At 37.7% G+C, this 23,840-nt stretch overlaps 1 protein-coding gene across 1 annotated transcript in view; it reads left to right on the forward strand.

Moving 5' to 3' along the window:
• Nucleotides 1–23,840, forward strand: part of PHF21B (PHD finger protein 21B) — a 67,439-nt gene that overhangs the window by 37,599 nt on the left and 6,000 nt on the right. The window contains exons 3-9 of the mRNA XM_067289846.1: nt 505–855; nt 2,637–2,759; nt 8,639–8,690; nt 14,883–14,959; nt 17,748–17,802; nt 21,437–21,459; nt 22,834–22,992. Of these exons, the coding sequence (XP_067145947.1) occupies nt 505–855; nt 2,637–2,759; nt 8,639–8,690; nt 14,883–14,959; nt 17,748–17,802; nt 21,437–21,459; nt 22,834–22,992 (840 nt within the window). The remainder of the gene's footprint in view (nt 1–504; nt 856–2,636; nt 2,760–8,638; nt 8,691–14,882; nt 14,960–17,747; nt 17,803–21,436; nt 21,460–22,833; nt 22,993–23,840) is intronic.

Raw genomic sequence — 23,840 nt, forward strand, 5'->3', positions numbered from 1 at the left:
GATCTTTGTTCACTGATCCACAATGTAAATTGTATGCGTACACTTATTGTTCCTGTAAATGCTTTCCCACAAATCCCTTCATGATTCAGTTCCTACTCCTTAATTCATAGCAAGAATGTTGTGTCCTTCAGGAAGTTATTACATCTGGGGTTTCCATTCTTTGAAAAGGCTTTGACTTAAGCATCCCTACTGAGAACTGAATGTGACTTGAGTAACATTTGTATGGATGTGTGCTAATAAAAGTGAGGAATTGACTTTTTTCTTCCTTCTTACTCAGCATTGCCATAACTTAAGGACTAAAAACGACTCAAATGAGGAGTGCTGGAAATTCATCTACAAGTAAATGAATGGCTGTCTACTTGAAGTTGCCATATTACGTTTCTCTAGACACTCCTGTTATGTGGTTAATGCAATTAGAGGCTCTACTGGGAGAGTGCATGTTTACACTGTTTATTCATTACGATGTTAGATTATGTCTAATAATGTCTAAATCTCTATTTGTAGGTTAGGCCAAAGACCCTGATTCCAGACAGCCTCCCTATATCCCCGTGCAGAGACCAACCTTCCAAACAGCCTCCTACCTTCCAAAAGGCAACAGTAGTCAGCATCAAAAACCCCAGCCCTGCCCTCCCGACTGCCAATAATACCGTCAGCCATGTACAGACGCCTAACAGCCAGCCACAAAGTGTCACTGAGTCTACATCTATTTCATCTCCTCTGAGCAGTGCAGGAGTGGCGTACGCCATCATATCCACCTCCCCCAACAATGTGACTCCTATTAGCACCAGCGCTACTGTCTCGGTGGTCAACGATAGCATTAAAGTGCAACCACTCCTCATTAGTGCCGACAGCAAGGTAGGTTCTGCTTTTCACTGCATTTTTGTATTAAATACAGGAATTACATTGCAGATGTAAGCAGAATACTCCCCTGGGAGTGTGCAGCCCTGTACAGAGTGGTGTGTCAGTGGTTCCTTTTGAAGCAAATAGTCAGAAAGCAGTGAGAAAATTCTTAAGGGGACACATGAATGCTAGTAGACATTTATCTGTGTACATGCATTTTTTAATGGGAACAAAATGCATCATTGTGTCGCCTGATATTGATGAAACCATATGATCTTCCCTTTCCTTAAGCCAATCCTCACTAATAAAATCCCTGAATTCTGTGAAGACTCAAATTTCTTAGGGACTCCCTCTTCAATTATACAACAATATTAGTTATATCGACTGATCCTGGGGGAGTATATCAAAAATCAGGCATTCTCTTCTACATTTCCAAGGGAAGACCAAATGAAATGAGAGCTCAGGGGTTCAGAACTGATCAGCAGATGAATCAGTAGGAAAAAAACAAGTTATAAATCACTTGTTTTCTCTTTGTACAGCTTTTTAGCTTTGAAATACAAGAACTTCACCATTCTCACACTAGACACACATTCGGTAAAGACTGCCAATGAGCCCAGCAGATATTCACTGTAATTTGCTACCAGGATCCTACTATTTTGGATCTTGTTTGCAGTGCAGGGTCTAATACAGTGCTAAAAAAAGAATAGAGGATGTAGGATGGCTTTTGAGGTTAATAAAAGTAGGTTTCTCTTGCATGTTTTTCTAATGTGATTTATTTTTATTGTACTTAACTGGTTACTGGTTAAAAAACAAATTTCTTTTTATGCTCTTGAATCCTTTAAGAGACTAAATTGCTATAAAATATACAATGATTAAATAACATTGATTAAAAGTGAACAATGGAAAAAGCCTTGTGTTCAAATCCAATAACCTTCATCAAGAAGCTGAGCTTTAGAAGGTCTTCCAGAGTCCCCAGCAAGCTTTGGTTATGGGTGTAAAGTCACATTTATAGTTCTGTGTTCAGAAATTTTCATTCATTCCTTTTAATTTAATATATTTTGAGATGTTATCTGCAACATGTAAATCTCACATGGTAATTCAAAGAATACTAGCAGAGGTGGATATACTAACAGACATGTATGTATAATAGGTCTGTATAGTAATTCCTATAGGTAAAGTTCTAAATCAGAATGAATTTTAATATAAAAATGTGTGTTTTATTTTGTTTATGCAAAACTGGGCATCCCCTGCAAGTAGCTCACAGTACATAAATGCTGAGGATTGAACTCTGATCTCAGTTGTATCAGTATTTGTGAGGAGTATCTTCCTTCTCATCAACATGTACATACTCTGAAATAATACTGGTGTGACTGAGATGAGACTGTGGTTTTGAATGTACAGTCATTCCATCTCTTCTACATGTATTTGTAAAAAAAAGTCAGAGAAAGGAACTTAAAATCACTGACGACATGGAGGTTAAAACTATGCTGCTGAGTCAGCTTTAGAAACCCTCTAAATAAAGTGTCCTAATTTTCAGAGATGCTGTTCAAGTGGCTCCCTTTGGCTGCAATAGGTTTATTATGCATTTATAAAAATGAATCTTTAGAAACATAAATATAGATTTAGAAGTGTGACATAGGTATCCAGTTTTTCACACTTTTGGCTTTTGACTTGCGTTTGTTGCCTGTATAGGTATCAAGTGGTGCCGTGCCTCAATGAAGAATCAAAGGTTTCAGATGGCAAAATCCAGGTTCATATAGTGAATTCTGTTCTTTTATTTGTACATTGTCTTTTAGGTTATCATTATTCAGCCTCAAGTCCAAACCCAGACAGAAAGTAAAGTGGAGACAAAGAAACCTCCTGAAGAGTCAGCTCAGGGACCCCCTGCTACCAAAAAGAAAAAGGAGGAAAATCCAGAGGTGATTTTTTTTTTTTTTTCCTTTACAAATGAGCTACAGTATGGCTTAGTTACAGGAGCCATTTCTAAACATTCTTCTGGGTGAATACAATTACTGCATTTGTGCCCATGGTTCTGCCAGTTGTTCGCCTCTATCTAATCATCACATGCATATGGGGTTATTTCTCCCCCAGTGAGGTGCACTGACAGATGTGGGTTGCATCGTTCAAACCTTGCAATTCCCAAAATGTAAGAATTGTAGGCCTTATGATGATCCAGGCACCTTGCATGGGTGCAGCTGTATTTCTTGTGAAAGATATGTACAAGCTTAATATATTTTCTTTTATGCTATCAAATATGTAACATTGGATTTACAGGCTGTGTATGAGGTTGAATTAACTTTTCTTTTGCAAGCTGAGCTTTTACATTTTCTTCTTCTTTGTAATGAGTCTTGCAATTTTTAGATTGTATGTAACAACATAATTTCTTGCATTTGCTGTGTACATGTCTTCCATATGTATACAGATTCTTTCTAGACTGAAATACATTAAAATCCTTTAAATTGAGTAAGGAAGTGGGAAGTAGGTTATAATATTAAATTTCTTTTATGAACTACATTTGCTATGTAAACTAAAAAATGAATCAGGAAACCATGTAGAAATGGAGCCTATCTTTAACAGGCATTTGGGGTTTTGACTAGATGTATTCAAATTAGATTATGAGTACTTTTGAGGCAGTTTGAGAAGTTATACTGACTGAATCTATTTCCAATATGGAAATATTCAGATCCTGTGAAATCTTAAACTTGCTATTCTAATAAATTTGTAGCAAGAAAGCATCCTTGGAGCTGTAGGTTTAACAGGACTATTACAATATAAATTTACAGGTTGGAGAATATGGGGGGCTCATTCCTTTTACTATTTACCAGACTCATATAATTAAAACAGTGTTGAAGAATAAATGCTGTGGCTTTTAGCCTAGAATATCACAACTTTATGCAGAGGCTCTGCAAAACCAAACATACGAAATCTCCTAAGTTTAAAATCTGGCCCTCGTATGAATCTTCGTTGCCACTTGACAATGGGACTATAGGAGCTTGTTTTGTTTATGGAGGTATTTCTGAAATGTTCTTTCATTGTGTAGCACCCTATGGGCAAAAAGGCTAGTAGGTCCTGCTTAAAAAAATTTTTTTTGGACATTCTATATTCAAGCCTCTGCTCTTGGAGGAGAAGGAGGCAGATAGACTGGAGTCATTTGGTCTGTCCCTTGCCCCAAACCACTCACTAAGGAACATACCCCTGAGCCCCCAGACTATGTTAATCAAGAAACTTGGGAAAGGAGGAAGAAGCACTTCCTTGCCCACACCCACTGGTATATACCTGATTTTGCAGCTGAAGCCAGCGGCCCAAGTGCCAAAATGCCTCTGCAGTACCTGCTATTTCTGTGCACACCATTCCTCTCCCTTTAAATCCCTTACCAGGCAGAAAGCTTTGCAGAGGCAACCTTATAACATTGTTCTTCAGGGCCCCGCATGCAAATTTACACCTTACTGAGTTGTCAGAGCACATGCAATAGCTAGCTATCCGTTCACGAACCATGGACCACATCTCTTCTGGAAAAACTGGAAGTTCTGACCACACAGTGGCCAGCTAGCAAGGTGGTAGTGAGGAATCTCCAGTCCAGCTTCACCCATTTACCCAGTCAGGGAAGGCATGACAGGGGAGCACAAAGCTGCTGGAGATGCACACTTTTCCTTCCTCCCTGGCCAGGACTGAGAGACACTGAAAGAGCTAGAATAAAAAGAGGAAGCAAAAAGAGAACTTTAGAAAAATCATCCATTTTCTTCATGTATAACTTATACCCCCAAAATATAGAGCAAAAATTCCAGGGAGATGCCGGGAAGAGACTATGAGACTGGGGGACACTTTTTAGTATAGCAATTATAAATTTAATGAGCTTTCTGTTGAATTCCTGACTATCCTGGTGCCATTGATCCTTTTGACTACTTTGTTCACGTAACTGAAAACATTGTTCCTACCCTGTATACAGGAGGTTTCTGCAAGCACAGTTTTCTGCATAGGATGCAGAAGCTATGCCTTTGACTATGACTTTTTTTTCCTTTTTCATAGATTTGTTCCACAGCCTTAAATGTGTAGGTCTAGAGTTAATTTCTTTTGTTCTTTGAAAGTAAACTTTAGTTGATTATCATGTATTTATGCAATTAGTGTAATTAGAACTAACAGCATAATTAGTGTAAACACATGTAATGACATAAATAGAACATATAATTACAAAATGAAATGGTTTTGTAAAAATCTTTGTTTTGCTACATGAAAAGACATTCTGCACATTTCTAAAAGCATTTGAGGCTGTTTGACAGATTATTAATTTTAAGGCAAAGAATAATAAAGATACCACGATTTTTTTTTAAAGTAAATAAGTACTCTAGGCACTTCTCTCCACACCTTTATTTATCTTCAGAGCACAAAACTGAGGCAGGAACTCCAATACTTCTCAACATAAATATCAGTCATGACAGACTGCGATTTAAGAAATTTAATTTAAAATAGTACAACAAATAAAACAGAAATAACCAGGCTTACAAACAGCCAGGAATTCCTTATGTAGTTGCTGAATGTAATGGAATAAACACAGAAGATTAAGGATACTTATTTTCTTTTGTTCATGGCTCGGTCATTCTGTTGGGAGGCTGTAAAGCTGATTCTGGATGCAGCTCCCTGCAATTTGTGTGCATTTTGCATAAGGCTAAGATTTTTCCCATCCCTGACTACTTTAGTCATTAGGCTAAAGCAAGGTTCCTTGTGTCTGCTGTTCTTGCAGCTAGAACTCCTGGACACCCAGCTGTGGAATGGCTTTCCTAGAAGGGAGAGAGAGTCTCTGTCACCCAGGATAATCCCAGGTCCAGTGACAAAGCACTCTCCTGGGATATGAGCAGTGTGAGTTTAGTCCCCCTCAGGCTGAGGAGGGCCTGGAAAAGCAGGCCTCCCACTCCCTTGAGTGAGCATGGCTCTCCAGAGGGTGGAGGCAACTAACTGAAGCAGTTAATTGCAGCCAGTCTAGTGATGGCTTTCATCAGCACCAGCCTCTCCCACTGGAATGAATTCTGCAAAGAATGAATGCAAGGGAGCTGTTCCTTTCTGGAATAAGTGTCTACTTTTTTTGAGGACCTCAGATGCAGAAATAAATGGTCAGAATTCCTCCCAATACTTTTTGAGTCTTCTTTTATATATTGCTAAAATTTTACATTTCTGGCAACTTTTTGCATGATATTTTAGTAGTGTGTTATTTAAAAAGTAAAATTCTGCAATGAATGCTGGTTATTTAGATAACAGCATTTTTAACTCCACCTAAGAAAGACAGGAGAGACACATTGCAGTTTTGGGCTAAATGCTAGTGTTAGGCCCAGAACAAAAACCTGGAGAAACTGAAGCATCAGTAGTGTGGTTTACTGTAAAGAGAATGAGCAACGTTTCATTGTAGTTACTCTGTGATATTTGAAAGGAAAGCATAGCAGTGGAAGTTGTATTTTGAGTTGAATTCAATGAACTATGTGAGTATGCAGTAGGAAAACCCATAAAAACAAATATTCTGTTAATATGCTTGTTAAAAAGAATATAGTTTGTACTGGGATTTTTGAAAAGGAACCATCTTTCAAATATCTATGGAAACTAACCCTTCCTATCTTTAATAATGAGATAATTATCAAGTCCGTTTATGAAAACTCATCATACATTAAACAAGTATGCTATCATTAAATTTAATTAGAAATTTGTTCAAATAATTTTAGCATGAAGAGAGAAAATTGTTTAGAAAGCATTCCAGTACTCAAAAAATTTTAGTTTAGATGTAAGAAAAAGTATGCTCCCTTTACAGTTTAATGTTTGGATTATACAGGCATTCCATGCTCCATTGTGGAAATGTGATCACATATTAACCATTCCAACTTTCTAAATCTAGCTATTATTATTACTGCTCAGAGACTGCTTTGAGACTTATCCTGTCACAAAGTTATTTTTGGTGGGGTCAGGTGAAGCTTGTAATTCAACTCAGTTGACTAATTTTCTTCTCAGATCTGCACAGTGGATCTCAGATCAAATATTCATCTTCCTGTTCATGTGTGGAACCCCCACTGTGACTAGCTCGTGTTTTAGACATGTAAGGAGTGAATGTTACTGAAATCAAGGTCTGACATGCAAAAGAACACATGTGCCTGTCATTATCACAGTTATTGAAGGCAGAAGTATAGCATAAGTATCATCTAAATTGCCAGTGCTGAGATTCCACATGACCATTTTTTAATCTACAGGAAGAATTACCTACTAGGAGATTGTGGAAAGACAATATTCCCATCTTACGAGGTTGTTAATTCACCTCTTTGGTAGAGATTTTCACAGATGGAAGATATGGATACCCAATGCTGACCACCTGATTTTGAAGAACCTACCCCTCAACTAGATCTTTTTATGAGGATATGCTTATTTTTATACTTTCACTGTGTTAAAGTCAGAAATACCAAGGAAATAGTAGTTCTATTGACTTATCAGTTGTTTTTATCCTGAACTGAAATGAAAAGCTGAAACATGAAGCTTTTCACAAAACAAAAAGGTCAAACTAATTTTGACTTGGAAGTGCTGAAACATATTCTCCTCACACTTCTTTGATTGAAACAGAATGTTTTGACCTTCTACCACTTAAACACTGTCTTAATTTGACCTAAATCTACACATTTTATTTTGGCTGAGTAAGATCATTGCATCTTCCTATGATCTTTGGATGCTTTGTCAGAGTTGGATTGTAGGTTCTGCTTTCCTTATAGCTTGGTATTTGTAGTCAGATTGTCTCCCCCGTGGAATGGCACCTTGTAAGAATGACACTTGGGTAACATGGTCCAGCAAGATTTTTCAGCACAGCAGAGAGAGGATATCGCTTTGACCCCACAGTACCATAGACATGACGCAAAGCCAGAGAGTTCAGTTCAGTTTGGGCTTGAAATAACACGGCAGAATTTCAGCTTTCCATCAAAAAAATTATATGAAGGCTTCAGCAAAACTTCTTCCCTAAGGAAAAATTTCCCAATGAAAAATCACTGACAGAAAATTTGGTCTGCTCTAGTACCTGCCTTATTACTGCGTTGGCATATTTGAAGATTTGTCAGTATGCAGATCTGCTTTATGCATATATAATATGTAAGAATTCTGAGTAATGTTGTAGATCGTATTCCTCACTGCAGCATGCATTCACCACTGTCAGTGAGAGATGTTTGTTCACTCCCATTGGGGACAGATATTGGATCAGTGTACCTCTTCCTAATTTATGCCTGCGGTATTCTTACTATGTACCTTGGGAAGAGCAATTTCTGAAAGGTGGGGGGGAAGGCGATCAATATGCCTTTGAATTTCTTGTTAATTATTAGAAGATGCATAGCACTGCAAAGTTTACTGAAAGTGTATCATTCCTTCTTTTATTTTATACAGCTTGCTTATATCCAATAAAAGAAGTGCCATTTCCAGACAGTAATAATAATACACAGATCACTTCTCTAAAAAATGGTCTAAAACAGTAACTAGCAATATGGATTTGAATTGATTGAATTGGTTGAATTTTGATCATGAGCTGTGTAAAATCAGTAATCGTACAGCACTCGCTTTGTAGGTCTCTGAATTGCTAAAGCCATATAATCATACAAGTAGGACATGTCTGGCCAGACATACCTGAAGCAAATCTTTAATTGAAGTTCTTCACATTATTATGCATTCAAATAATAGACATTTCTAAAAGACCTTTACTGGGTTTATTCTGGCAATGCTAGGTTATTTATTTACTTATGTTTACCATGATTGCTGTAGGAAAAAGTCTAACCCCTGTTTATTTTTTCCTTAGAAAATTGCCTTTATGGTAGCATTAGGACTGGTTACAACAGAACATTTGGAAGGTAAGATGGCATATGTTGTTTTACAGCTCAGTTTTTGAGTGAAATCTTTTCCCTCTGCTGCTCTGCGGCCAATTGATGATTCTGTCCTCAGAAGGGCTACAGAAGATCAGGTGCAATGTTGCCTATGCACGATTACACTTTTAAGCCTCAAAACCATGGCTGACCTTATCTTGTTCTGCCTCCAATTCCATTGTGCAGCTCAAGAGGAGTGGGAACTGGCTTCACAGCTGGCGCAGTTGGCCTAAGCTGGCGTTTTCATAGCTCAACAGGCAGTCGTCCTGGTCCTGTAAAGGCTGTTAGCAACTGGAGGGAGCTAGTGAAGCTGAAAGTCTGCAAAGGCTCTGACCAACACTGATCTGTCTGAAGAGTCAGGGAGGTTCAAATATATTTACCCAAATCTTCTGTAAGCAAGCATGCCCTCTCCTCCTTCACCACAGGAGATGGAACTATTCCCATTTCTTGAGTTAATTGGATCTGTTGTCTCTAGCGTTCCGCAGAACAAGGTGTAAAATAGTGGTGAAATTCAGGATTTGTTTGGTATGATTTTAAGCAAATTAAAAAAAAAACCCTCTGACTAAGATTTCCTTTTCGTCCATTTTTATTTAGCCAAAAATAAACTAATTTTCAGACTTTGAGCCTACTTCTATAGGAGAACTGCTTGCATACCTTCCTAGGCTTCTGAACATGATTTCAGACAAATAATGCACATAAATTAAATGCAGGAGTCGCATACCGTTCAGTGTTCTTTTGCAACCTTCTAAAAATACCGTGCAAGAATTAAGAGATTTGCATCTTTCTTTGTCTTAGGTTTGTCCCTCTGAAAATGTAGATGAGGGGAAGAAAAGAGCTTGTTCAGCAAATATGCCAAAGGTGTGAAATGGCTTGGAGGAGTTCTTGACAGAAGGAGCTGGTTCTTGTGGATAGAGCAATAGATACAGCCATTAGTCTTATTAAAAAAAAAAAAAAAATACAGCTTGAGATGTTTTAGTTTTATCCTCAGCCAATATAATTTGGTGTGTTCCACTGATATTAGGAGAACTAATATCTGATATCTGTGCCAGCTGAAAATGATTTTTGATTACAAAAGATGTTAATGATAATTGACACCTACCACCCATCCCATGAACCCTAGTCAACAAATTACTTAGGAATTTCCAGTGTACAAATTTTAGGGAAATCAACAAGACTGATTATCTGCTTTAAAGGTAGCCACATTGCTAGATATCTTGCTGACTCAAGATCCCAAGTTACCATTTTACAGCTTGATTTCCTTTTAATAAGATTCTTTGCACTTCTCTTCCTTGGTTTTAAAATAGGTTGTAAATTAGGGAGAAAATAATGTCTTAATTAAAAGGTCTTGTCAATATATGTAGCAGGTTTTCTCTGGGTTTTGTTGCCTTTTTTTTTTCAGTGTCTCTCCTCTTTAAATCTGCATTTTAGAAAATCATTTAATGTCCTAGTGACTGAGAATTTTAAAGCAGTTTAAAGAAAGTTTAAGCCATTGGCCTTTTTAATCCCTTAATGGTAATGGATTGAAATGGAAATTAAAAAGCTACAGCAATTTTGGGGGGAGAATTCTAATCCAAAAAGTGCCAATGATGACAGGTTTTTGTTTTCTTTGTCTAAGTAAAGTAGGACAACGTTTGAAATTGTGCTGAAGTGTAAATTATGCTTACAACACAGAGAACTTGATTTTGAATAATTCTTTACCTTTTGATTTTATTGGAACTAATAAATTGTTTGTGTGGATTTAGTGTTTATGTTAAAAACACCAAGTAGCACTCTGTTCTGTTTGTTATACAGTAAGTATAGAGATGCACATTTTAAACCTAACTCCTACAATACTAATCCTGCAAAATCAATTCTTTCAGACAAATTCACTTTTTACATTCCTACTAGCTTTAAATAAATGGTTCCTACATCAAGCTATTTTATATGGAAAAGGTATTTCTTCATGACTATTGGTGATTACAACTGTCAAAAATACCCTTATAGCTTTCACATGCTGAAGGTTTATTATTTTAGTGCTATGTCATATTTACTGTTATCGGCCATTGCTATTTATCAGGAGGTAGCGGTCATTACACAGTTCAGTTTATTTTAGTACTTCTAATGTGTTTCTCAATTTTACATTTTTGGAATTAAACTGTATCAAGATTGAGTCATTAAAAGCCTATTCATTCAGTATCATTAATTTGCAGCATTATTGCTTTTCTTCATTTTCTTCATTAATTTTGTGGTGAAGGGCTGTGATCCACTCCTATATGGAGTTCTCTATCAGCTTAGCAGCCTTCCCATCTAACTTCCAGAGGAATGTTTTCCCTGTACTGGAAACAGAGCACTGTTCTGCAGAGACCAAACATGAGGCATCTTTTGAGGGCTTTTACAGTAAATGAACCTTCTGCTGACATTCTGCAAGATATGGATTTCACTAAGCATAAATTGTCATTACAGGCCTCATGGAATGACCATACAGAATGTTTATTGATGATGGTGGTGGGGTAGTTCATTGAAGCTCTGCCTCAGACAGAAACTTATCTTCAAGTATATTCATCTCTGTCAAATGTATTAGAGTTTAGCTTTGTTTTCCTGTTTGGATTTTTTTTTTTTAAATAAACTAAGGAATAAGATCTCCCAAGTTTATGATGTAGTGTATGAATGTGACATACTAAATCTTTTTCTCTAGGCTACTAGAACACTTACCACTGTGTAAAAAGAAATGGATTTAAAAAATTTAGATACAAAACAAAATGTTTTCAAGGATTGTTCAGTTCAGCTCATTCTAAAAATGAACTTCTTTTTTTACCTTAGAAAAAGAAAAAAATAAAATATTTCCATTTGGATTATTGGCACATCTTAATCAGTTAAAAGAAATTGTTTCTCTTCACTGTATTAAGCCCTGTTTTGGTCCATTTAAAAATTATTCAGGCCTCTTTTTTTTTTTTTTTTTTTAATTTAACGTATCAAAATGTTTTGATTTTTTCAGGAAAAATCTTGTAATGTTTTTAGCCAGAGCTATTGCAAAACTTGACCCAAATTTGTGGGTTTCCTGCCTCCAAAACTACCTGGTGTAGTTGAATTTTCTGATGAAAAGTAAATTCACTTTACATTATCCCAGCATCACAGTTAAATACAATTAGTTATTCTGTAGTAGCTCATCAGTGCCCTGTGTGATATGAACATGGTTATCCTAGCCCAGTTTCCAGTGAATTGTTATCCACATCACTAAAATCCAGGGCACATTTGGTATCAGCTGGAGCTCTTTCTGCCAAATTTAGCAGAAAGGGCAGCATCTAGATGAGCATTTAGATTGAACTTATATACTCTAGAGTATATTACCCCTTATCTCTCAAGCCTGGATATTTTTTGTGTTCACAGTTTCCATAAATAAACTGCTCACATCCTGTCTTCCTTCCCTGATGGTTGGTGCATGGGTAGGTAGGGTGGAGTACATTAAGTGTCCTTTGAGTTCCTTGCATTCACTCACTTAAGGTGGAACACTCAGTGGTCACATATAATGAAGCTTCTTCACTGCTCATTACTCCCCCTCTCCTTATTTCCACCATTGCTATTCCTTTTGCCACCAGTCAGCTTTGTTCTTTTATCTCCATCCCATAGTGATGCTTCTTTGAAAGCTGTACTCCAGGCCTGTGCCACATGTGTGGGTCAGAGTCCATCAGATGGCTCTCTTGCCTTGATGAGAGAATGTACCAAAGAAATTCTTTTTTAAACCTGGAACACATAAGGGCAGGGAGCTGAAGATGCATCACAGTCTCCTTCTGAAGACACTCAGCCCAGTTTTGCACCCTGACATATAGAAGCTCTGCCATGTGAAATTCTTAGTTTCTTCTTCTGGACCAGTGAAAAGTCCCAATATCCTATCCCTGTGACAACCTCTGAAAAAGGCTACAGCTGGGTGATCCTAACTCCAGCCATTTCACGGCTCCATCACAAGGACCCTGAGATTGTTGCAGCCCTGGATTCACTTGCCATAGGGAATCTGTAGACCACAGAGGCTGGGTTGCTAACACTGGCTGCAAGAACCATGGTTACAGCCTGCACTGTTAAGATCAAAGTAAAAAGTCAGCAGAGGTCCACTTCTTCCTTTTCTCTGCCAGCCTTGAGGCCCAATTTCCACTCTTGTGACATCTCTGCCACCTTCTGATGATGTGTGCATTCCCCATGTTATCATAAGGATTGTAACTGACATCAAGAACAACCATCTTAATTCATGTGGCTCTGTGACAGGTTGTTGGATCCATTGATCCACCGATCCTGCTACTGAGACCAGATTCCCTTCAGAGGAGGCCAAAGGGTTTGAAACCTTCAGGACTGTAATTTCTACATAGCCATAAGAGCATTTCACAGGAAATACCTTCACTGTGGAACAGAACTGTTACCCATCCAATAACCTTGTGGGTGGAGTTTTCCTAGCACCAGATGTGCTAACAAAGATGCTGGCAGTGGTTGCAGCCAAGGAATTTATCATCATTTGGCATCTCAGTGCAGTCTTAGATTACACATTTCTTCATAGTGAAATTCTGTATAGCTCCCTGGGCCACATGGCAGCCTATGTCTGTCTCATGCCTGACTGTGACATGACCTGACTGTACACCTTGAATTTCCCTAGGCGACACCTTCTGAGCGTGAGAGATGAGATGCTCCCTTGCCAGTAGGAAAACCTAGCGGGAATATGCAAGTAGCTGCTCTTGCATTTTTCTCATCTGTCCAGTTTCCTCCCGATAGGTCTGTGTCTCCAAGGGCTGGGGTTTAGCCAATAGTCCTTTGTGAATGAAAAGTTCCAAATCAGTATCTTGGAACTCAGAGCAGTACAAAACCTATGCAAAGTGTTAGCCTCATCTCTAAGGACACCATGTCCAAGACATAACAGATAATACTAATATCATGTACGGTAGCAACACTTAAAGTGATACATGGCCCCTTTTACTCTGTGGGGAAGTGATCAAGCTTTGGAAAGGGTGCCTGGAAACAAGAATTATGTGTCAGGAATCCACTTCCCATGTATCATGTATATCCTGAAAGCTGGACTGTGTCTTACTGTTGGATTGCAAATGGGAGATAGTGCACAATATCCTGAAGGCCATTTTCTGGCACTGAGGATGTTCTGAGATAGACATCTTTACATCAGACCGACAAAAGATGCCAGACCTTCTGCAGAACCAGGCAGTGTCCTGAGTTAGGTGTGCTTCTGGTTTGCTTGGCAGACAAGCTAGTCTTCCTGCCAGTTCCTTTCCTTCTGAGAGATGTCTGCTCTTACTTTCTTACCAAAATAAAAAGTAGGCTGTAAAATACATTATTATAGTAATCTCACCATTCTCAACTGACATGAACAGCTGGAGAAAAATTCAATACATGAGAGCAATTAAATCCTAGATAAGGTAAAAGTAATGTTAAACCCACATATTTCAGTGGGTCAGGTTTTCGCTCACTCTTTCTGTGACTACTTGCAGAACTATGCGTACAACTAATCATTGCTGAGTAAATACTATCTCGAATAGGTGTTAGCATTTAGTGCAAGAGAGTTCTCTTGTGTATCACCCTTTTTCAAACAGTACTGCAATTCAATGAGCCTTTGTCTGCTGTTTCCATTGGCACAGATGTATGTATTGCTCATAATATTTTGCATGCTCAAAATCATGAAATTGTGTATTTTGGATTCATAAGTTGTCACTCCCTAGTTAGAACTGAATCTAGCCTTCCCATTATGACCATGCTTTTTCTAATCTTAGCAGAGGAAAAGTAATGTAAATGAAATTTAAAAGGACCTTATACTTTCATCTGATATGACTTACAAGGCTTAACTGCTTTATATGATTCATTTTAGTTAACAGCAGACATTGATGGTGTTTTGAAAGCTCTCTGTTAATGCTTACTAAATATATTTCTAAAAGGATCATAACAAAAATCTTGTAGAGCAGCATAAGTCCACCTTGGAGGAAAAAAAAATAAAAATGCCTGTGTTTTGACTCTTACAAGGAAAAGCTTATTAATGCCAAACCTTGAACTGTAACAAATATCAGTGCTGATGCAACCCAATTATATTTTAGAAACTGAAACTGAACACAAAACCCAAGGGGTTGAGGGTAAGAGCATCTTGCTTAACAAGTTAGATCTACGTTTTTCCCTGATGAATGAGAAATACACAATTAATGTTTCTTTCCATGGTTACAGAAATCCAGAGCAAGCGTCAGGAAAGAAAGAGGAGAAGCACAGCAAATCCAGCCTACAGTGGACTCTTGGAAACAGAGGTACTTCATCATTCACTCTTTCTACCACAGTTCTATTTCATGTCAATAAAAAGTGTTTCTTATTAAAAAAGTATATATGAATGCAAAACCATGCATTTGCTTGTAAAGAGATATTGATGTGGAAAAGAAAGAAAAGATTTCATCTTAGTATCTAAGCAACAGGTTTTCACACCACAACATCACTTGCTTCAAACTGAAATTCATGTTAGTTTTAATAAAGGCCAAAAGGACTAAATTAATATGGGTCCTAATTACTCTTGTACCCATACAGAAGGTCCCTGTAGGTCAGAACTAAGGAACAGAAGTGAGGCATTATGTTGAAACTTGCATTGCTATTCCTCTTTTCATATGTGCTAAAGAATAAATGGAGAACTTTGCTTTTCATATTAGTAACATATTCATAAAAGGAATGTATTGGTTTAAGAATCAGTGTGCTCTGCAGGTGGTAAGGAAGCCTGCATAGTAAATACAATAATGCATAATTAAAAATAAAACTGCTATGGGTAATCTCTGATGTCTGTTATACATACACTGTCACATTTATGGCAGTAGCAAAATTTGGTCCTACGCAATACCGGATTGCAAACCTCATCTAAAAACAGCATATAAATAGACTTAACTTTTTCTGAAATTAATTTTTATTTTGTTTCTGAATTGAAATATATACATTTATTTGCTATATTAAAATTCTGCCTTTAAAATTTCTCCCCAGTTTGGGGTCAGTATTTGAACTTCGGAATGGAAACTATTAGAGCTGCTGTTTCTACAGAAATAAAACTGATTTGCAACCAACTCTCTGTATAAGCAAGATTTCTCTGTGTTTTGAGTTCTTTAAGCCTAAAGAAAGTGATTTTTCTTTGTTTAGGTACCAACAATGCAGAATTTTTGGTCTGTCAGTGTTTCAGATATCCAAGTTTATTGGCAGAGGGCAAACAGATGATGCTAAGAAGAAATCCACCAGTGTAGTCAAGCTGCTTAGTGGCTTGATTGTTCATTTTTGAAAGCATTGGTGTTTTTTACACTCTAGATCAGCTCTGGACTCTTGAATTCTTCCAGACTAAGGAACTTTTCTCTAGTGACCTCTAAAGAACAAATTCTGATGTTCATACATCCAGTATTTAACATTGTTGGAACCTTAGCCTTACTAGTGTTAAATTTGTGCTGTCTCCTCTGAGGTTGGTTTGTCCTGGTGAGTTTATTAAAACACTTGCTTTGTGGTTGTACTCTGAGCAGTGTTTTTGAGAAACTCGATTATTTTGAGCAGGGGTGGAGGAAGTAATGGAGGAGGACTGCTGCACCCCTAGTTCATATTTCTCATTAGATCTATTCTCAGAAGCCTATCCTGAAGTGAAGGATGGCACATAGAGAGAATGTCTGTTGAAGAGTCCTGTGGTTGATCATCTGTGTCCTCATTAGGAGCTGTCATTAAATACTGACCATGGGGAATGCCATTCAAGGAAAATGGAGGCAGATGGTTTTTCTCTGATCAATTAGCTGCTCAGATTGATTTGCTAATCAGTGAGTTGAGGTATTTTGTGGCATTTCAGGCATTTTGGTGCAGTTTAATTTACGGTTAGTCTACTGAATGATCTTTAATTCATGATTATTTAAATTGAAATTGCATATAAATTAGACTTTTTATTTGCCAACGCCCCTCAAACGGCAGGAGCTTAGCATCTGTAGTGGTGATGCTAACTTCCTTGATTACAAAAATGTGATCAGTCTTATGTCTTCGTTTGAATGTTTTTCTTTTTCTTTTTCAAAGCTTTCTTATGTTTTTGAGATACAATTTTTTTCTCCCACCTCAGTGGCTTATTTTTTGCATAGGAAGGGGTTAAGTTTCAGGCTGGATGTTTTTTGAAGAAAGAAATGCCAACTGAAAATTCATTAACAGACTGCCAGGCACCCATGTATAAGAGAACAGTTTACTCACCACAGATTAAATCATTTGTTAGCAAAAAAACCTCTAATTTTCCTCCAAGCAGAGTCTAACAATATCTAATGGAGGAAAATGGTACAGTTTTCAGTCCTACTGAAAAGTATTGGATGGCTTACAGGAACAATTAGAGGTTATATAGACTGTTAATGAAGCCCGGGTTGCTATTGGTCAATAGCTTTTACCATCTGACAAGCTGGAGATGGACTACATTACGTTAGTTAAACATCTCAGTTGTGTTTCCAGTGGACTGTGTTTTCAGGTTTGAAAGTCTTTTTGGTGACCACATGAAAATGAAATGACTGCCAGCTCTTAGGGCTTGTACATATTAACTTCTGAAGGAGAAATATTTTGCTTAGGCAGTAGTACACAGCTTGCAAACAAAATATGTTCCTTCTAGCTGTGGGCAATTGTCACAGAAAGTAGTGATGTCTTTTTGCAGGTGGGATGTCCATCACCATTGCTATATACACAAATAGAAATTTCATCTCACAGCGACAATTTAATATGTAGTTTTTCCTTTATGAACTTCCTTTATCTCCTAAGTTTGGAGTTACTATCGCTGTTACCAATCTCTGGAAGGTCTCCTGAAGCTCAATTAATAACATTTGCAATTTATGTTTATCTCTTGTTAATAAAATCTAATGCACATAAAGCTGCTCTATGAAAGACTTGTTAGAATGGTAAATAGTGCAACTGTTTAAACTTAGGGGTTAGCAGCAAATCTTCTAAGTCACAGAATTAGCTTCTGGATTCTTGGTCATGTATGAAGGAAGCTCTTTAGAGGTTGTTAATACAAAACAGTGAGAGACAGAGCACTTTTCAATGACTGTGGTTTCTTTTCCCTTGCAGCGGAAACGCCTTGCATCAAATTATTTGAATAACCCCTTGTTTCTTTCAGCAAGAGGTAAGCATATTTTTAGATGAATATACTACTGTTCTAATTACATGTTAAATATTTATTAGTGGGATTTCTTATGAATTACTGCTGGAGTACTATAAGGTGTAACTTTGTGTAAGGTCCTTGCACTTTTGCGTGTGCTGTGAAAATAGATGGTATTGCTACAAAAAACAGTTAAGGGATAAGGCTAAAGGTCAAAACTATGTAGAAACTGATCCAAAGTCTCTTCAATCAATGAAAAATCTGATCTCTAGCATTGTAATCACCATGCAGTAGGAGAACTAATTGAACAAGACAGTATTACCAACCCCAAGTACTTAAAAATACGTATCGAAAAACTTGGATTAAAAAAATTTTATAGTGTTCTGGGCTTTTCATTTGTTTCTCTTTTGTCAGCTTTAAGAACTTGCTGTCCATCCTCAAGGGCTAGAAATTACCATATCTTTCACTTTAAAAACAACATCTGAAAAACGTTTTTCTGACTCCAAGAGCTAGAGCCATAAAACTAGATTTGATGGCCTTGAAGATGCCTTCCAATCTTGTATTTTTAAGAACTTCAGATGCTGAAAATTTCATGGTAAAAGCCTTGAGAATAAACATTTCAGAGGAGCCATTTGGAGATGATGATGATTAGCTCGTGTCAAGAAGCCCATTCCAGGAAGAAGGTGCAACATATAGAAAAGGCAGAGTCAGGAGTGGGAGAAGAAACAAGGACAATATTGAGCTGAGACAACTGCATGGAATTTAATTCTTCAGATGGGAGGCATGTAGAATTTTAGGGGAGAAAGTGAGAAGCTTGAATTCATTTAAGAGGAGAGAAAGACAGTAACAAAATGTGATTATGTCCTTCCCTGGTGTTGCCTTTACAACTTAAGCTTTACTGAGGTGCATCACAATTAAGGGAACACAGGGGTTTTTCTAAGCCAGGTATTATTTCAGAATAAGGAACATTTGCAAGAGTTGTTTCAATAAGACATAAAATTTTAACATATTTTCAGTGTTTGCTTGATATATCTGTCAAGTGTCACATTTAGAGCTTAAGATTCGTGTTTCTGGTCCGGCCTTGCACTCCTGTGCCACAGGATCAGCAGCTTAAACGCTCTTGGTGCTTCTCTTCACCTTCAAAACTTCACGTGCTAGATACAGACAATTGGCCTACTTACAACATGCCTCTAACGCATAGGGTCTCAGAGGACTAGAGGTTATTACACAGTAAACAGTTACGATGACATGCCTCTTAGCAAGAGCCTATGCTCATGTGAGCCCCAGTGGAAAAAATTATTCCTGGTTTAGTTTTCTCTTTGAAATTAAAACTATAATTTATCATTTGTCTTATCATAGTACTTGTTTTTCCCCATATAAATGCTTATCTAGAGAGACTGACGATGTTAGCAAGCCATATCCTTAGCCTCTCAATGATTTTCTTATAAGTTAGGGTTTGATTTCTGTGACTTTCTTTCCTCCATGTTTCCCAGGAAGGAAATAGAGAGGTGTTGGAAGGAAGTAGAGAGGTGAGAAAGTTCTGATGATGCGACTGTAACAAAGCTGCTTGGAAGACAGCACAATCCTTAATTGTTCATTCTTTTTTGAGTCCTATCTATCTCTGTGGTTTGAGTCCTATCTATCTCAGCATCCAGACTCTGTGTTCAGATTCTTCATATTCTGTCAATTTGAACTTCTTTATAGCAGAGCTTCCCACCTCTTAGGTGTTCATTAGTTACATGTAATTGCGACATGCGCTGGGCACAGTTGTGCTAGATGCTGTATAAACTCAGAACCAAAGGCAGTTGCTGTCCCAGACAGCGTGGAATTTCAGTAGTCTCGTTGTCTGCCTTCAAAGCATAGTCGACTGCCCCTTCTATTGTGTAACACTCCTTAAAAAAAATACTTCCGTTTAATTTTTCAGCAACTTGAAGGCAGAAGTGAACATACTTTAAAATGTTTAAAACTCCATAGTAAAAGTGAGCTGAAAAGAGAAATAAACAGAATAAAAATCCCTTTGAAGTACAGGGAACAACTCTCATTTCTAGAACTGTTCAGGAGAACAATTCTTGTAAATTCTCAGCAAAATATCAATTAATCAAAATTCATTTATCTGAAAATGTCTTACCTGAAATCCCTTGACATACATCATTTGTACAAGAAACTCTTCAATTATTGAGCCTCTGTTTATCTGAGTAACATTTATATCCCCTGAATAATCATGGTGTCATATACACATGGGTCTCTGTGTGTATTTGTGTATACGAAGTGACATATACAGATTTTAAAAGTCTGTGGTTATTTATAGAACTCATTGCAAGAGGATGCTACAATTGCTGGAAAAATTAGGCAGGTTTATAGAATTTGCTGTTAAACATAAGGATGAAGATGCAAACTCCAGGTTAGGGGAGTCCATAAACTGTAGACTGCTAGATTCTGGGAGGATACTCCCGGAGCAGGAAGTTTTACTCTATGCTTGCTCTGTTCTTGCCCTCTGTGCCTAAAGGGCCAGTGCTGGAGATTGTAAGCAACAGACACTGGGCTTCATATCCTCTGGTCTAGCTTGGATGCGGATGTTCCTTCACCCTTATGTTCCCATTTTCACATGTGTGCGAGTGTGGTGTGAATGTGTCTGCATATGTAGGTGTGTGTGTATGGTGATGGATATAACAGATGAGACTTCTACTATGTGACAGCAGGAAGCAACTGAAGTCTGAGGTTACTCTGCGTAGGTGGGATCACACTGTGGCAGCTATATCCCCGCCACATCGGAGAGGGAACTGAAGGAGCTAAGGACAGAAATATCAATTTGGTTGTCACCACTTTAATCTAAAGAGAGGCCTCTCCATCAGCTGTTTGTCACAGGGACAGTCTGCATGAGTCTCTTATGAGTCAGCAGCAAAAATTGCAGCCCACTATGCAGTTTCCATAAAGCTGTTAAAATTTTCCAGCTTTTTATTTTTGGACCAAAGTGTGATGAATTTCAGAAATATTTTTATGAAAACTTGGCCTGCTTTCCAGTCACCTCTGATGGGTTTTGCTCCTATCAGGCTGTGAACTGCAATCACTATAAACTCAGTTCATCAAAAGGTCAAATAATCTTGGCATTTTGGGTGCAAGCAGTTTGATGATGAAGAGTTGATAGTAATACAAGGCTCACTCCTGCAAGTAGCTGAACACTTTGGCCATGAATCAGCTGAACATTTAAACATGTGTTTAACCGTAAGTCAGTGGCACCACTTTCATACTCCAAGTTAAGCGGCTGCTTAAGTGCCTTGCTGGTTTGGGGCCAGGCTGTTCATCACTCAGCAGGGTGAAGTCCATAAAAAAGACTATTTTGACAAGTGATATGTGGAGAACTCCTTTCTACTGAAAATTTGAAATAGAATCTGCGCTCCTCATACTATGGTATATTAGCATCAGACCTTCAGACAGACTGTTCCTGCAGTGTAAATTTTTAAATTTGAATTTAAAAATACTTACTGATGCTAGTTCCACTGCTTGCTGTTGCATTCTTTCCTGCCCACAGTTATTTTGGCAATGTCCTGATCTGTTATGTCACAGCTTGGCTAAAATTACTCATACAGCTGAGAACTGGCATTCATTGCACTGATGTATTTCCCACTAATCTGTTCTCTGCCCTTCTTTCATATGCTAGCAAATGAGGATCCGTTCTGGAAGGTATGTTTAGCAAGATTTGTGTGTTACCCGTGTCTTCCTCATCACTGTGCAATTCAGTGCTTTCTTTTGATTATTGTAGCCTCTATCAAGGTGCAAAATTGCAGTATTCTCTTTGCCTTTCATACTACTTTTGTGAAACATTTCCCACTTAACTAATCTTTGAGCCTCTAAGTTAGAATTTCAAAGAGATGAACTCATGGGCTTTCATGTTCAAGGCTTCCCTTTGTGGAATCCACTGCCTGAGAAATTGGTAGTCCAGATGATTTGTGATTTTAATGAACATTTTAAGAAAAAGAGGTAAGTGTTCTACTTTATATAGATTAAATCTCTTTATATTGAGGTTAAAATTAAGACTTTTTAAGCAGGTAATTTTTAAACAGTAATATTTTGGAGAGCCATTTTCTGACAGGACTAATTTAAAATTCACAATTTAAGCCTGGCTAAAATTATCATGAAACATTATAATTAATATCCCCCAAAATGAAAATATATTTATGGAATTAACAGAGGTATGAAATTATTATTCCTTCTGGAAAAGTACTAGGAAAATTTAGGTTTTTTATAATGATTCACAAACCATGAGAGTTTCAAAATCAGTCTCTGCTTTATTAAAATGCACTTAATTATACAAAGCATAATTAACGTTGCCACCAGATTAGCATAGCAATTTACTACATGACATTGTAACTTTGTTGATGAGTCTTAGTTCATTTTATATATTGCTTCAGACAAAGTACTAATCAGTCTTATTTGAGAAAGATTGTCAGAGAGTCAGCAGAAAACAATTAGCAGAATGGAGAACAGAGGGACAGAGGAGCCCTCTAGAGGAATTCATAAGAGAGGGTACATGGGAAGAGGTGGTGTTCAAGCCTATTGTTTTCCTCGCTGCTCTTCAAGGCAATGTGCATAAAACATGGAACTGTGCTTTTTCCCCAGAAACTTTTGTTTGCTTGCTTCCTTCTGCTTTGGACTTGAAGGACAAGTGATCCACATATTGATTTTGACCCACGCTTCAAAATAGAAATACACATGGTGATACATGTGTTGGAGTGACACATTATCAAAAAACAAGTGAAACAATTCTGACATTGCAAGCTGGCTATATTAGTTGATTCCCTCCCGTGTTTAATTAGTTGTTTTTTATTTTTCTGTCTGTTTCAATTTATGGAGCTTGCTTCTGGCTCGTTTGTTTGTTCTTGTTGGTATCATACACCATTATTTTTGTCTTCCTTCTACAGCTGCCAGGGTGCTTTTGACAATTAGATTTTGTGTTTGAATAAGCCTGTCTGCTGCAATAGTGGCTGTGAGTGCTGTCCATGGAGAACTACTCCATGGGGTGACCTGATCCAAGCCATCCTTTCTCTTCTCTTGCAGAATGAGATCCACCACGATGAACACTGCACTGCATGCAAGCGTGGCGTTAACTTGCAGCCCTGTGGCACATGTCCCAGAGCATATCACCTCAACTGCTTGGACCCGCCCCTCAAAACTGCCCCCAAGGGGGTTTGGGTCTGTCCAAAGTGCCAACAGAAGGTAAGCTACATGGAACCTAGCACACCAAGAAAAGAAAATGGGAGAAACCTTCAATTTGCTGACTACTAAACTAATCTAACCTACAGTCACAGCTTAGGGGATCAGGTTAGCAAAAATAATCCTGAGGGTTTTTTGAACAGTTTGCTGTTTTAATTTCTGGTATTTTCATTGGGCTAGACTTAGAATTTATATAAACATTTAGTGTCTTAGCTTCACAGTAATCACATCTGTCAAGATTTGTCCTGGAAAAAGATTAAAAATGTCTATTCGTGTCCTTTCTGTTTCCCTTCTTTACAATAAAGCCACCAGCATGTGGGGTTGCAAAACAAGCAATGTAGATCTTAAGGATGAGAAAGACAGTGTCAGAAGGAGACACTGTTCACCAGTGGATCTGAAAGTATTAAGGAGAGTACTTAATTTTCTTTAAATCATGTTTATTGCACATAGCTACTGATCATAGCCGTGTTAGAAATGCTAATTTGCCTAGTTGCTGTGAAAAATGCTGTTTGCATCAACAGTAAAACAATTACTAGAACAGTACAATGTAGAGTGGAGGCTTAGTTTTTGTGCCTCAGAATTCTCTGTATTTTGCCTTGAGATTACTGTTATGTTCCTTTGAAAATGTCAAGAGGAAATTCTTGGATGTTAGCTGTAGAGAGCAGAGCAGCCCAGGATTAGGTCAGCACACTCATATTTTCATACAGTCCAACAACCTCTCCCAAGCTCAGTAGACAAAAGTACCTGCACAATACTCCTGATGTCGTGAAGGTCTGTTTGTTAGAGGCTGGGGAAGAATATCTTCTGCTCATGGCAACAAGAAATACAGGATTTATAACCTCTTTTAGCAT

This window comes from Apteryx mantelli, chromosome 1 (assembly GCF_036417845.1).
Source record: "Apteryx mantelli isolate bAptMan1 chromosome 1, bAptMan1.hap1, whole genome shotgun sequence".
Taxonomy (NCBI): domain Eukaryota; kingdom Metazoa; phylum Chordata; class Aves; order Apterygiformes; family Apterygidae; genus Apteryx; species Apteryx mantelli.